Source organism: Lepidochelys olivacea (genome assembly GCF_965140295.1).
Source record: "Lepidochelys olivacea isolate rLepOli2 genome assembly, chromosome: 1".
Lineage (NCBI taxonomy): Eukaryota > Metazoa > Chordata > Testudines > Cheloniidae > Lepidochelys > Lepidochelys olivacea.
The window spans coordinates 321,837,830-321,852,994 of record NC_140411.1 but is presented as its reverse complement, the minus strand read 5'-3'; the positions used below and the strand labels follow the sequence as shown (position 1 = coordinate 321,852,994).

At 45.7% G+C, this 15,165-nt stretch overlaps 1 protein-coding gene across 11 annotated transcripts; it reads right to left on the bottom strand.

The window, feature by feature from the left end:
* Positions 1-484: 484 nt before the first annotated feature.
* LOC311510476 (uncharacterized protein) lies at positions 485-5,447 on the bottom strand. Of its 11 annotated transcripts, XR_014709096.1 has the most exons (4): positions 4,985-5,447; positions 2,957-3,009; positions 2,374-2,440; positions 485-1,601 (listed from the first exon to the last, which is right to left on the bottom strand). XR_014709096.1 is itself a non-coding variant. In XM_084610146.1 (3 exons), the coding sequence occupies exons 2-3, from the start codon at positions 3,467-3,469 to the stop codon at positions 1,161-1,163; spliced, it is 954 nt and encodes a 317-aa protein (XP_084466272.1). In that variant the 5' UTR covers positions 3,470-3,504; positions 4,985-5,447; the 3' UTR covers positions 485-1,160. The 11 variants fall into 11 exon arrangements, 3 of the variants coding, with proteins under 3 accessions (XP_084466272.1, XP_084466273.1, XP_084466271.1); XR_014709097.1 differs by lacking the exon at positions 2,374-2,440; XR_014709098.1 differs by lacking the exon at positions 2,957-3,009.
* Positions 5,448-15,165: the final 9,718 nt, after the last annotated feature.

Here is a 15,165-nt window from a genome sequence, read left to right as displayed (position 1 = left end):
CTGGTGGACACCAGGAAGACTGGCATCCTCAGAGACAGTTGGTAGTTTCAACTAAATACTGGGCCAAGCTCTTGAGCTTAGCCCATGATCATCCTAGTTGCCATGCTGGGGTGAACAGGACCAAAGACCATTTTGGGTGGTCATTCCACTGAGAGGGAATGGGCAAGGATGTTTCTACCTATGACCGGTCTTGTGAAGTATGCCAAAGAGTGGGAAAACCCCAAGACCAGGTCAAAGCCCCTCTCCAGCCACTCCCCATCATTGAAGTTCCATTTCAGTGAGTAGCTGTGGATATTCTGGATCCTTTTCCGAAAAAGACACCCAGAGGAAAGCAGTACATACTGACTTCCATGGATTTTGCCACTCAACAGCCGGAAGCAGTAGCTCTTAGCAACACCAGGGCTAAAAGTGTGTGCCAGGCACTAGCAGACATTTTTGCCAGGGTAGGTTGGTGTTGCGGTTCAGTGATGAGACAGAACACAGCTTTATGCAAGCAAACAGGCTGGTCAGCGGAGATGGGCTGTTCTGCCCCCCCTGCCTTCCACCTTCTCCTTTTATTATATTTCTCCCCCTAAGCATTACACACTGCTACACAAAGGAATGTATGACGTTGATTCATATGCTTAGTTACCATTCTCTATCTACTACAATCCTGGTTCTCAGGCCTTGAGCCCAGGCTAAAGAAACCTCCCACAGTTGCTGTCCAAACAATCAAGTTCTCAGGGTTCATATCTAGCCCTTGTCCTTGGATAGAGCAATGTGTGCATTGCTCCTAGGAAACAGTCAGGGTGTGCCCCGCCTGCTTCCAGGTGGAATAGCTAGACATTAACCCTTCATCTCCCCTTTTTTGTTTATTGAAGTTGGCCATCTCATGGTAGCCGCCAATTTGTTTTATCATGCTATTTAACTCCCAGACAGACAAGGACATAACCTGGGGAGCTTTCCAGGGCAAAAATTTTACAAAGTCTTAACAAGGAAGGAATACATTGTACACAGCAGCAACAAAAAAAATAAGCCCAATGATTACAAACACAAAATAACCAAAAGCTTAACATCTGCAATATAATCATCTAAAAGGGGTACACTTCTTTTACTACAATTGTGACCAGCAAAAGGCAATATAAGTGTCATTCTACTAAGACAGCAAAGGGTGCCATCACTTAAATTTGCAGGAATATAATTAAAGGTGCATGAACCACAAGTAAAAACCCATCCTGATGGTAGGATGATATGGCCATAATTATATGAAACATTAACAGCATGGGAACAGGAAATAGGCACAAAAGGCACACAATCATCACAGAATTAGCAGTGATTTGGGCGAGAATCACCACAAACAAAGTCTTAGGAGTTTCTGGCTGCTGATCTGCTGCCAGTTTTCGTTGAGCCGTGGCGACCAATGCTTTTACTGCTCCCCATGTCACGGGCTGGCTTGGGACGCTACGCCTCCTCTGTTTCCGTCCCACCGTTGTCGACTCGGGGGGCAACGCGGTCTCCTCCAAGGTCAGCTGAAACTCTGGTATGGGATTCGACAGCCCCTGGTGCCATGCCATGTTGTTTAAGTGCTGGTCGCACACACCGGGCTGGAACCCACAACGGTCCTGCAGGGAGAGACACAGCAGCATATCCCCGACCCCAAGTGATTAGAGGTGCTGGGCCCAGCCACTGTGGATCAGGCAGCTGACGGTAAAAGACACGCGGTCTTTCCAGTACCTCAGATTTGTGAAAATGCCGATCCGCAGGGGTCTGCTGATCTGCATTCAGTGTTAAATTATTTAAAGTAAACAAGAGGATATACATTTGTTGTTGAATGTCTCCTAAGGTTCGGAGATGCAGCTCCCCTTGTTTTAATTGTTTATCTAGCAAGGTTTTGAGTGTGCGATTGGCACGTTCAACAATGGCTTGGCCTGTGGAATTATAAGGGATTCCGTGTTTAAGACGGACGTCCCAGCGGGCACAAAAGGTGGAGAGGGCTGCAGAGCAGTAGGCTGGGGCATTATCTGTTTTAATTTGGCAAGGGCGACCCATAACAGAAAAGCAGGCCAGCAAATGGTGAATAACTTTGTTAGTGGCTTCCCCACGTTGTGGGGTTGCCCAAAGGAAGCCTGAATAAGTATCAACGGAAACATGTAAAAATGAATAGGGGCGGAATTGTGGCACATGAGTAACATCCATTTGCCACAGCTGATTTGCTGCGATACCTCGGGGGTTAACGGCATAAGAGAAAGTAGGAGCAGCAGCAGCACAGTGGGGGCAGGAACGAACAATGGAACGTGCATGATCAGCAGGAATGTGAAACTGCCAGGCCAAAACAGAGGCAGACTGATGAAAAAAGGCATGGCTTTCAATGGGGTCAGAAAAAAGGGAATTTACCTGACCACGCAACACGCGATCGGCGCGTGCATTGCCCTCAGTGAGTGGCCCAGGCAGAGGGGTATGACTGCGAATATGAGCAACAAAGTAAGGGAAATGACGAGTGGCAAGAAAATGCTGTAAAGACAAAAACAGGTGAAGGAGGTCTGCATCAACCTGAGGGGTAATGAGGGCAAGGGGTAAATGATCAATTACCTGATAAACATAATGGGTATCCACAATTAAATCAAAGGGACAATCAGCGAAAAGTTGAAAGGCCAAAATAACAGCAGCTAATTCTGAACACTGTGCCGAACGCTGAGGCAGTGTAAAACGAGAATGCCAACGAGGGGAGTCACCCAACTGATAAGTGACTACACCTCGGTGGGGAGAGCCATCAGATGTTAATATCGAGGGTGGTGTCTAACTTTGTAAGTAAATCACGGCCCCAAATATTGAGGTGGACAGGGAGCACAAAAGGGCGGATTGTAGCAAGGGCACGGCCTCCTGGTTTAGAGACCGTGACCCAAGACAAACTTTGGCGCCCGGGTTTGCTACCCCCAATCCCCCACAACTCTTTAGAAGGAACCGTAGGCCAACTAACCGGCCACTCCAGATCACGAATCACTGTAACGTCAGCTCCAGTGTCCACCAGCCCTGTAAAAGGAACATCATTTAAGAGAAGTGTTAACTGAGGTTTCGAGGGGCGGACTGACATTGTCAGAGCAACAAGTGGAGAAGACGCGCTGTGAGACGGCGAGTGAGACAACGTCGATCCAAAGCCTCCTCCGCCCCGAGTTCGATCCTCGGCAGCTGGCACCTGATAGGGGACTAAAATCAATTGTGCAATTGACCGTCCACGCGGGAGCGACTGTGGAAGATGAGTCCACACCTGAACCTTAATAATGCCAGTGTAATCAGCATCAATGACCCCTGGAATGACAAAAAAGCCCTGTTTCCCAGCATGTGAGCAAGGGAGAACAAGACCTACAAAGCCGGCAGGGAGAGGTCCCATCACCTGTGTAGGTATGGCACAGACCTCCCCTGGCAGCTGAAAGTCAGTGTCCTCCTGCATGATCAAATCAAGCCCTGCACTTCCAGCAGTCGCTGCCCTCATAGAGTCTACGGATTCCAAGGCAGAGGAGCGATTGCCTGAGTAGGAAACACCCCTGTTTGGCCCTGGGTTTGGGGGGGACCCGTCGCACGGTTTCCCGACCCGCCACGACACTGATTAGCCCAGTGATAACCTTTCCCACACTTGGGGCACTTCTTTGAGGGTCGGGCTGGTGCCTTAGATGAGCGGCACTCCCGCTGAAAATGACCCTCCTTACCACAGCGGTAACAGCGCTTCCCCTCCTTCCCAGTTTTTCTGAGGGCGGCAGCCAGAACTCCAGCCTTGTGGGCTTGTGTGCCAATGTTCTGGCACGCCCGCAGCATGTCTGAGAGCTCTAAAATACCAGAGACTTGTGCTGCCTGGAGAGCACGGCGGCAATCCTCATTTGCATTTTCAACTGCCAATTTTAACAGGAGCTCGTGAGCTGCCTCAGTGTTATCCACCTGTCGGAGGATAGCCTCCTGCAATCTGTTGGTAAAATCCAAAAAGGACTCTAAGGCACCCTGACGGATATTGACAAAGCTTTTGGTAGGCTTGCCTGAATCCGGGACCTTCTTGAAAGCATGCTGGGCACAGGTGGAAATAATGGGGAAGACGGCCTGAGAGAGTTGAGACTGCATCTCAGTAGTAGCAAACTGGCCCTCCCCTGCCAAATGCTCATAAATGATACCTTGCTCTCTATATACCTGGGCTTGGCGTTCTGCCATCTGCCGATACTCACTAAGCCAAATAACATACTGACTGGGTGACAACATCATGCGCAGCAGCGTTTTCCAATCCTCAGGGATTAGGGAGTACCCAGCACCCATCCCTTCAATGAGACCACGCACAAAGGTGCTAGTCAGGCCAAATTCACGAATTGCTTTCTTTACCTCTCTAACCACCGAGTATGGCAGAGTGGTCCAGGTGCCCACGGGGTTGCCCTGGTCATCATTCTGCCAGGTCACCGGGCAAACGGAGACCAGATCAGCCAGCTCCTCTGCTGTAAGATCTGATCGAGCTTTCGCTGCGTGAACCATTTGTTGCACCAGCGAAAGCTTCTGAGCAGATGCAGATGACTCTCCGGGGGGCCCCACGGGGGGAGGGTGATCACACACCGGCTCCGGTGGGGAAGGCCAGGGAGGCGGTGGTAATAGAGGCACTGGGGGCGAAGCAGGGGGAGGGATGGCTGCAGGGGCAGACGGGGGCGGCGAGAGCACCAGCCTCGCGAGGGAGGGTCTGTCCGAGGCGACACGCTGTACCACGTCGCGGCAGAGGTGCCAGGCATGTAAAGCCTGCACGGGTGCCCGAGGCTCTTTGTGCAATGTCTGGCCCAATCGCTCCCAGTCCGCTAGCTTAAGGCTTCCAGCTTCAGGATACCACGGGCACTTGGCACGCACCTCCTGTAGCAGGAGAGTGAGTTCTCGAGCCGGGCAGTCATGCTGAGCCTTACGCAGCAAATACTGTAGCTCCTTGCGGTGTTGCACTTGCAAAGCAGAGAGGGAGCTTCCCATACTTACCACAATGAAAAATACTCACCGGGATCCACGAAGTGGATGAGTGACGCGTCTGAAACCCTTGCCGGGCGAGGTGAGTGCTGAGGGCCCCACGTTTGGGCGCCAGTTGTTGCGGTTCTGTGATGAGACAGAACACAGCTTTATGCAAGCAAACAGGCTGGTCAGCGGAGATGGGCTGTTCTGCCCCCCCTGCCTTCCACCTTCTCCTTTTATTATATTTCTCCCCCTAAGCATTACACACTGCTACACAAAGGAATGTATGACGTTGATTCATATGCTTAGTTACCATTCTCTATCTACTACAATCCTGGTTCTCAGGCCTTGAGCCCAGGCTAAAGAAACCTCCCACAGTTGCTGTCCAAACAATCAAGTTCTCAGGGTTCATATCTAGCCCTTGTCCTTGGATAGAGCAATGTGTGCATTGCTCCTAGGAAACAGTCAGGGTGTGCCCCGCCTGCTTCCAGGTGGAATAGCTAGACATTAACCCTTCAGGTTGGCCCTCCGACATCCTCACAGATGCAGAGACTAATTTCCTGGCAGGAACTATGGAAAACCTCTGGGAAGCTCATGAGGTAAATCACTTGGTTGCCACTACTTACCACCACCAAACAAATGGCATGGTGGAGAAGTTTAATGTAACTTTGGGGGCCATGATACGTAAATTCGTAAATGAGCACTCCAGTGATTGGGACCTAGTGTTGCAGCAAAAAGAAAAGGAGTACTTGTGGCACCTTAGAGACTAACCAATTTATTTGAGCATAAGCTTTCGTGAGCTAAAGCTCACTTCATTGGATGCATACTGTGGAAAGTGTAGAAGATCTTATTATATACACACAAAAAGCATGAAAAAATACCTCCTCCCACCCCAGTCTCCTGCTGGTAATAGCTTATCTAAAGTGATCACTCTCCTTACAATGTGTATGGTAATCAAGGTGGGCCATTTCCAGCACAAATCCAGGGTTTAACAAGAACGTCTGGGGGTGGGGGTAGGAAAAAACAAGGGGAAATAGGCTACCTTGCATAATGATTAAGCCACTCCCAGTCTCTATTCAAGCCTAAGTTAATTGTATCCAATTTGCAAATGAATTCCAATTCAGCAGTTTCTCGATGGAGTCTGGATTTGAAGTTTTTTTGTTTTAAGATAGCGACCTTCATGTCTGTAATTGCGTGACCAGAGAGATTGAAGTGTTCTCCGACTGGTTTATGAATGTTATAATTCTTGACATCTGATTTGTGTCCATTTATTCTTTTACGTAGAGACTGTCCAGTTTGACCAATGTACATGGCAGAGGGGCATTGCTGGCACAAGATGGCATATATCACATTGGTGGATGTGCAGGTGAACGAGCCTCTGATAGTGTGGCTGATGTTATTAGGCCCTGTGATGGTGTCCCCTGAATAGATATGTGGGCACAGTTGGCAACGGGCTTTCTTGCAAGGATAGGTTCCTGGGTCAGTGGTTCTGTTGTGTGGTATGTGGTTGCTGGTGAGTATTTGCTTCAGGTTGGGGGGCTGTCCATAGGCAAGGACTGGCCTACCTGGTGGCTGAACTTTGTGACTTTGTCTTTACCCATAACTATTTTACATTTGGGGATAATGTATACCTTCAGATCAGCGGCACTGCTATGGGTACCCGCATGGCCCCACAGTATGCCAACATTTTTATCGCTGATTTAGAACAACGCTTCCTCAGCTCTCGTCCCCTAACGCCCCTACTCTACTTGCGTTATATTGATGACATCTTCATCATCTGGACCCATGGAAAAGAAGCCCTTGAGGAATTCCACCATGATTTCAACAATTTCAATCCCACCATCAACCTCAGCCTGGTCCAGTCCACACAAGTGATCCACTTCCTGGACACTACAGTGCTAATAAACGATGGTCATATAAACACCACCCTATACCGGAAACCTACTGACCGCTGTTCTTACCTACATGCCTCCAGCTTTCACCCTGACCACACCACACGATCCATTGTCTAGAGCCAAGCTCTGCGATACAACCGCATTTGCTCCAACCCCTCAGACAGAGACAGACACCTACAAGATCTCTGTCAAGCTTTCTTACAACTACAGTACCCACCTGCAGAAGTAAAGAAACAGATTGATAGAGCCAGAAGAGTTCCCAGAAGTTACCTACTACAGGACAGGCCTAACAAAGAAAATAACAGAACGCCACTAGCCGTCACCTTCAGCCCCCAACTAAAACCCCTCCAACGCATTATTAAGGATCTACAACCTATCCTGAAGGATGACCCAACACTCTCACAAATCTTGGGAGACAGGCCAGTCCTTGCCTACAGACAGCCCCCCAACCTGAAGCAAATACTCACCAGCAACCACATACCACACAACAGAACCACTGACCCAGGAACCTATCCTTGCAACAAAGCCCGTTGCCAACTGTGCCCACATATCTATTCAGGGGACACCATCACAGGGCCTAATAACATCAGCCACACTATCAGAGGCTCGTTCACCTGCACATCCACTAATGTGATATATGCCATCATGTGCCAGCAATGCCCCTCTGCCATGTACATTGGTCAAACTGGACAGTCTCTACGTAAAAGAATAAATGGACACAAATCAGATGTCAAGAATTATAACATTCATAAACCAGTCGGAGAACACTTCAATCTCTCTGGTCACGCGATTACAGACATGAAAGTCGCTATTTTACAACAAAAAAACTTCAAATCCAGACTCCATCGAGAAACGGCTGAATTGGAATTCATTTGCAAATTGGATACAATTAACTTAGGCTTGAATAGAGACTGGGAGTGGCTTAATCATTATGCAAGGTAGCCTATTTCCCCTTGTTTTTTCCAACTCCCCCCCCCCAGATGTTCTTGTTATTTGTGCTGGAAATGTGGATTTGTGCTGGGAATGGCCCACCTTGATTATCATACACAATGTAAGGAGAGTGGTCACTTTGGATTAGCTATTACCAGCAGGAGAGTAAGTTTGTGTGTGTGTGGGGAAGGGGGGGTGAGAAAACCTGGATTTGTGCTGGAAATGGCCCACCTTGATTATCATACACATTGTAAGGAGAGTGGTCACTTTAGATAAGCTATTACCAGCAGGAGAGTGGGGTGGGAGGAGGTATTTTTTCATGCTTTTTGTGTGTATATAATAAGATCTTCTACACTTTCCACAGTATGCATCCGATGAAGTGAGCTGTAGCTCACGAAAGCTTATGCTCAAATAAATTGGTTTGTCTCTAAGGTGCCACAAGTACTCCTTTTCTTTTTGTGAACACAGACTAACATGGCTGTTACTCTGAAACCTGTCAGTGTTGCAGCAGTTGCTCTTTGCCTACAGAGCTCTACCACACCCCAGTTTAGACTTTGTAACCAACCTACAAAACACCCTCCGAACCTCTTTAGCCCTTGCTAAAGAAAACATACAGGATGCTCAAAAAGAGCAAAAAGCCTGGTATGATAAACATGCCAGAGAGCGTTCCTTCAAAGTAGGGGACCAGGTCATGGTCTTAAAGGCACTCCAGGCCCATAAAATGGAAGCATCATGGGAAGGGCCATTCACAGTCCAGGAGTGCCTGGGAGCTGTTAATTATCTCATAGCATTCCCCACCTCCAACCAAAAGCCTAAGGTGTACCATATTCATTCTCTAAAGCCCTTTTATTCCAGAGAATTAAAGGTTTGTCAGTTTACAGTCCAGGGAGGAGACGATGCTGAGTGGCCTGAAGGTGTCTACTACGAAGGGAAAATTGCTGGTGGTGTGGAAGAGGTGAACCTCTCCATGACCCTTGGGCGTATGCAGCGACAGCAGATCAAGGAGCTGTGCACTAGCTACGTGCCAACATTCTCAGCCACCCCAGGACTGACTGAATGGGCATACCACTCCATTGACACAGGTAATGCTCACCCAATTAAAGTCCAACCTTACCAGGTGTCTCCTCAAGCTAAAACTGCTATAGAATGGGAGATCCAGGATATGTTACAGATGGGTGTAATCCGCCCCTCTGGAAGTACATGGGCATCTCCAGTGGTTCTAGTTCCCAAACCAGATGGGGAGATAGGTTTTTGCGTGGACTACCGTAAGCTAAATGCTGTAACTCGCCCAGACAACTATCCAATGTCATGCACAGATGAACTATTAGAGAAACTGGGACGGGCCCAGTTCATCTCTACCTTGGACTTAACCAAGGGGTACTGGCAGGTACCGCTAGATGAATCCGCCAAGGAAAGGTCAGCCTTCACCACACATCTCGGGCTGTATGAATTTAATGTACTCCCTTTTGGGCTGTGAAATGCACCCGCCACCTTCCAAAGACTTGTAGATGGTCTCCTAGTGGGATTAGGAGAATATGCAGTTGCCTACCTTGACGATGTGGCCATATTTTCGGATTCCTGGGCAGAACACCTGGAACATCTACAAAAAATCCTTGAGCGCATAAGGGAGGCAGGACTAACTGTTAAGGCTAAGAAGTGTCAAATAGGCCTAAACAGAGTGACTTACCTTGGACACCAGGTGGGTCAAGGAACTATCAGCCCCCTACAGGCCAAAGTGGATGCTATCCAAAAGTGGCCTGTCCCAAAGTCAAAGAAACAGGTTCAATCCTTCTTAGGCTTGGCCGGTTATTACAGACGATTTGTACCGCACTACAGCCAAATCGCCGCCCCACTGACAGACCTAACCAAAAAGAAACAGCCAAATGCCGTTCAGTGGACCGAAGAGTGTCAGAAGGCCTTTAACAAGCTTAAAGCGACACTCATATCTGACCCTGTACTAAGGGCCCAGACTTTGACAAACCGTTCCTAGTAACCACAGATGCGTCCGAGCGTGGTGTGGGAGCAGTTTTAATGCAGAAAGGACCTGATCAAGAATTCCACCCTGTAGTGTTTCTCAGCAAAAAACTGTCTGAGAGGGAAAGCAACTGGTCAGTCACTGAAAAAGAATGTTACGCCATTGTCTATGCCCTGGAAAAGCTACGCCCATATGTTTGGGGACGGCATTTCCACCTGCAAACCAACCATGCTGCGCTACAGTGGCTTCATACAGCCACGGGAAATAACAAAAAACGTATTTGGTGGAGTTTAGCTCTCCAAGACTTTGATTTCGACATCCAACACATCTCAGGAGCTTCTAACAAAGTGGCTGATGCACTCTCCCGTGAAAGTTTCCCAGAATCAGCTGGTTAAAATCATCCTTGAGATGTGGAAAATATTGTTAATCTTTATGTACTTGGTAGTATATTTAGAGGTGCATGTGTCTTATTAACTCCGTTTTTTCCTAGAGCTCCAGGAAGAAATCCCAGCCAGCATTTCACCCTAGCTGAGATTTGGGGGGCGTGTCATAAATATAAAGGGAAGGGTAAACCCCTTTAAAATCCCTCCTGGCCAGAGGAAAAATCCTCTCACCTGTAAAGGGTTAAGAAGATACTGGTAACCTCGCTAGCACCTGACCAAAATGACCAATGAGGAGACAAGATACTTTCAAAAGCTGGGAGGAGGGAGAGAAACAAAGGGTCTGTGTGTGTCGGTACGCTGCTTTTACCGGGGATAGAACAGGAATGGAGTCTTAGAACTTTTAGTAAGTAAACAAGCTAGGTATCCGTTAGATTATGATTTCTTTAAATGGCTGAGAAAATAGCTGTGCTGCATAGAATGAATATTCCTGTCTGTGTGTCTTTTTTGTAACTTAAGGTTTTGCCTAGAGGGATTCTCTATGTTTTGAATCTAATTACCCTGTAAGGTATTTACCATCCTGATTTTACAGAGATGATTTTTTTTTTACTTCTATTAAAAGTCTTCTTGTAAGGAAACTGAATGCTTTTTCATTGTTCTAAGATCCAAGGGTTTGGGTCTGTGGTCACCTATGCAAATTGGTGAGGATTTTTACCAAACCTTTCCCAGGAAGTGGAGTGCAAGGGTTGGGAGGATTTTGGGGGGAAGGACGTGTCCAAACTCCGTTTTTTCAGGAACCCAGATAAAGTTTGGTGGTGGCAGTGGAAATCCAAGGGCAAAGGGTAAAATTAATGTGTACCTTGGGGAAGTTTTAACCTAAGCTGGTAAAAGTAAGCTTAGGAGGTTTTCATGCAGGTCCCCACATCTGTACCCTAGAGTTCAGAGTGGGGAAGGAACCTTGACAGTGCCCTTAGCTAAACATGATTCCAATTTCCCCACCACCATTCCCTGTTCCCATTCCCCCCCAACACACACACTTCCTGATTGACTGCAGACTATATAGTAAAACTTGAGTTCTTCCTAGCTATACCTTAACCAATCATTTTACTGAAATTTAACTAACCAATCCTAACATATCGTAACATGATTACTTAACCAATTTTATCCCACCACCTTAATTAGTTTACACACAGCAAAATTAATTATACAGCAGACAGGAACAATCACAGAACCAGACAGAGATTATACAGACAAACAATCGCAAAGTGGGAACTATAATGACAAAACAATACAGAAGTGAGGATTTCACATCCCAGCTATTGATAAGTTAGTTCTTGCCAGACAGGATGCTATCAAACTAAGTTTCCTTTTACACTTTCTAGGCACTTCTGTTTCCCTGGAGGCGACAGGCATTATCAGGACAGGATTGTATTCCTAACAGCCCAATAGCACCTTATTTCAGTGTGACTAGTTTGGAATGTGAGGATGTGACCGGTCGCTTCCCAGCTTATGGCTGCCTCTGTTGCTTAGCCAAAGATCTTAGCCTAAGCACAGGGCCTCAGACTGTCACAGTAAGAGAAGGACCTTACACCGGCAGACAGTGATTTTGATTTTCTTTTATACCTCTATAACTAGCTAAGTGATAAGAATACACCTAAATTCTTAGAGTATAGGCCTTTACAGACAGGCCTGAATATCTATATCCTAACATATTCTTTGCAAAGAAGAGGGTAACTGAGATCAGAAACTTGAGCACGTTCCTCCAGTGCTGGGTTTCTACATTATTAATGTGCTGGTTTTCTACATCTCTGTATTTATTCAGCTTGAGCCTGGAATCAAGCCCCATCCATTTGGAGTAGGCTGTAATACCATTGAGTGACTTTTCATGTTGCTTCAGAACATAGGCTAAGTTATACCAGTAATTGTACTCAGAAAGTGCAAGCAACAATTTGGGATTCTTGTTAAATATTTTGCAAGAAAAACAGAACACTTTGTCAGTTGATTTTGAGTAAACTAGCCAAAGCCAATTCAGTTTCACACCATTCTCAAGCACTCTTTCGCAGTGTGACTGTGAGAAGTCTTCTTGCTTCTGCTCATTTACTAATGTTATACGCATGGACGCTGTGCTGAAGTCACACAAGACAATAAACCAAAGCAGACAAGACCTCTGCTTCAGATGGGAGATCTGAAGTGAAATATGATAGACTGTACACTACAACAACTCATATCTGAATCCCATTCCAGGTCTCTCATGGAAAGTGCACACACAAACAAAATCCATCTTTAAAACAGGAACTTCCTACAACCGAAGCCAGTTGCACCAAATAGCCATCTGGAAAAAGCTGCTCTAACAAAGGGCCAGCTGAATCATCCAGCCAGGTCTTAATTATATATGCAGAACTGAGGGTCTCATCCATGATTAAATCATGGATAGCGGAAACTGTATTCACCAGTGATCATGCATAAAACAGCATGAGCCAAATGGTTGTAGTCCTCCCTTGCTGACATACTGCACTCCAGAAACGTAAGGTTTTAAAAAATGCTAGTTATTCTGACAGCCTATGCAGTGTAGCCACATCAATTTCAAATGCTCTCACTTCCTTCCCATGTCTCAGCTGCTAAGACAGTGGAAGTAGCAGTGCTTTGAGGAGGACAGGATGCCAGTGGGACACACAGGCAACTCTAGCTGAGCTCAGATGACTCTAAAAACATGAGGGAGTAAAAGATAAAAGGGGGAAAGAAGATTGGAGTTCAAAGCAGGCAGAAGAATAAATTTTAAAGAGACATCCCCAGCCCTCGGGCAGTTTCCAGACAAAGAAACAGATGTTGCATTCGGAATTATTTGCAGCTCAAATGTCACCATGCTCAAGCTCACCCTAACTGCTCAGGGGAGGGAAGCAAGGGCAGCATATCAAGTTCAGTAAGAACCAAAGTTTGTGAGTGTAGAGATATCAAATACCAGTATAGTGATTAAAAAGGGGGGCAGCATACATTACTTGAAATTATGAAAAGATAAAAACATTTATGTTTGGTATCAAATGAAAATTCATCAAACCAATGTATGGTCTGGAAGCAGCTGAATTAAATTAAGCAGACATCAGAAGGCTGGAAGCAGTAGGTATGAGGGTTCCTTGGAAGATGTGAAGTAGAATGATTGTAAAATAAATGAAGTTAGGAGAGTAGGGTGTCAAGTTAAGGTATGGGATTGGCTGCAATCAAAAAGATTATGATGGTGGGGTACTGTAGAAGACAAACAGATCATAGGATGCCAAAGAAAATAATGCAAACCTAATCAAGGTCAGTTGGACCTAGAGGCCAACCCTCAATTACATGGTAGGACATCATACACAGGGCCATGACTAGGCTGGGCTTAATAGAGGAACAAGCCATATATAGGAATGAATGGCAATGCTATCCTGCTCTCCATGTCTGTAAAGATGCTTTGGGATAAGAAAAAGATGTTAATGTTACTAATTATTTATATTGCAATAATCCCCATGGTGTCCCACTGTGCTAGTCACTGCACAAACATATGATATACAATAGTCCCAGCTTCAAATAACTTGCAATCTAAAGAGAAACAAGATGCAACAAAAAGAAAAGGAGGACCTGCGGCACCTTAGAGACTAACAAATTTATTTGAGTATAAGCTTTCGTGAGCTACAGCTCACTTCATCGGATTCACAGAGACCTTCCTACCAAGACTACAAAAAGAAGGATTCTAGGTGGACTCCTCCTGAAGGTCGAAACAACAGACTGAACTTCTACATAGAGTGCTTCTGCCGAAGTACATGGGCTGAAATTGTGGAAAAGCAGCATCACTTCCCCATAACCTCAGCCATGCAGAACACAATGCCATCCACAGCCTCAGAAACAACTCTGACAACTCTGACAAAGGAGGTGCTGTCGTCATCATGAATAGGTCGGAATATTTAGGAATGCATCCGATGAAGTGAGCTGTAGCTCACGAAAGCTTATGCTCAAATAAATTTGTTAGTCTCTAAGGTGCCATAAGTCCTCCTTTTCTTTTTGAGGATACAGACTAACACGGCTGCTACTCTGAAAGATGCAATAATTTGAGGGAAGACAAGCATAATGGTATTAAGAACAAAAAGATATCTAGACTAGCTGGATATAACTTGATGGTTCCAAAGCATACACAAGCTGAACCTTAACACAAAGATATACAGAATCAAGTCCTGCTTCTGGCAGAACTGGGTTTGGTGCGGAAGCAAGTTACTAAGACACTTTAGCTAACCTAAATCCTGGGATCAGTTGCTCTAACTCATCTAGATGGCCACCTCTCTAGTCAGCCATCCCAGCATCTTGGGACAGCTGGATCTCAGAGGTTCCTGGGCCACACCCCCTTGTCCTGGGAGCACCTCTTATCTTGGGGACCAAGAGTGGGCCAATGAATGTGTACTTGTTAAATGAAATGATTCCACTGAAATAAAAAAATCTAGTTCTATTGTTCTTCAATCTTGTTACAGCTTATATTTACAAAACCAACCTTTTGGATTATACTTTTCCTTTCTGCATCCATGTAATATTTGCAAGGGGAGGGAATTAAACCACCAGTTTATAAGGTTACTGTCAAACTCTAGGGCATGCAATCAGTAGCTAATTTCCAACATGCATTTTTCTTGGGTGGGTTGAAGATGTCTTGGTCCCTAAAAACACCCAAGTTCTGCTGAGTCAGACAACATTAACATAAAGGACAGTTTGCTTTTGACTTTGGTCTACAGGAGTATGCCCAAATTCACTAATACACACATGCCCTGGAGTGTATTACTATCTATGTAAACCACTGAAAAGGTTTTTTTTCTTTTACTTTAGAACACTTTTCTATTAATCATTATTATTATTTATTATTATTATGATTATAAACAGCAAGGTATGTATTAGATTTTTGCAGGCCAAATTAGGAGCTTAAAGTAGTCTTTCAATGAAGAAATTATTTTTAGGAAGACTTGTAGAAGGTGTTTTTCAAACTAAATATTAAGTTCTATTATGTAATAGAAACAAAGTGATGGGCACAGTCTTAATGCAA

Bases quoted from the DNA above. Each gene is read 5' to 3' on its own strand.
- LOC311510476 (XM_084610145.1), bottom strand. From the start codon at position 4,959: ATGGGAAGCTCCCTCTCTGCTTTGCAAGTGCAACACCGCAAGGAGCTA. The intron at 1,602-4,338 runs GTAAAGAAAGCA...CTCTCCCTGCAG, and splicing joins CATACTCGGTGGTTAGAGAG to GACCGTTGTGGGTTCCAGCC.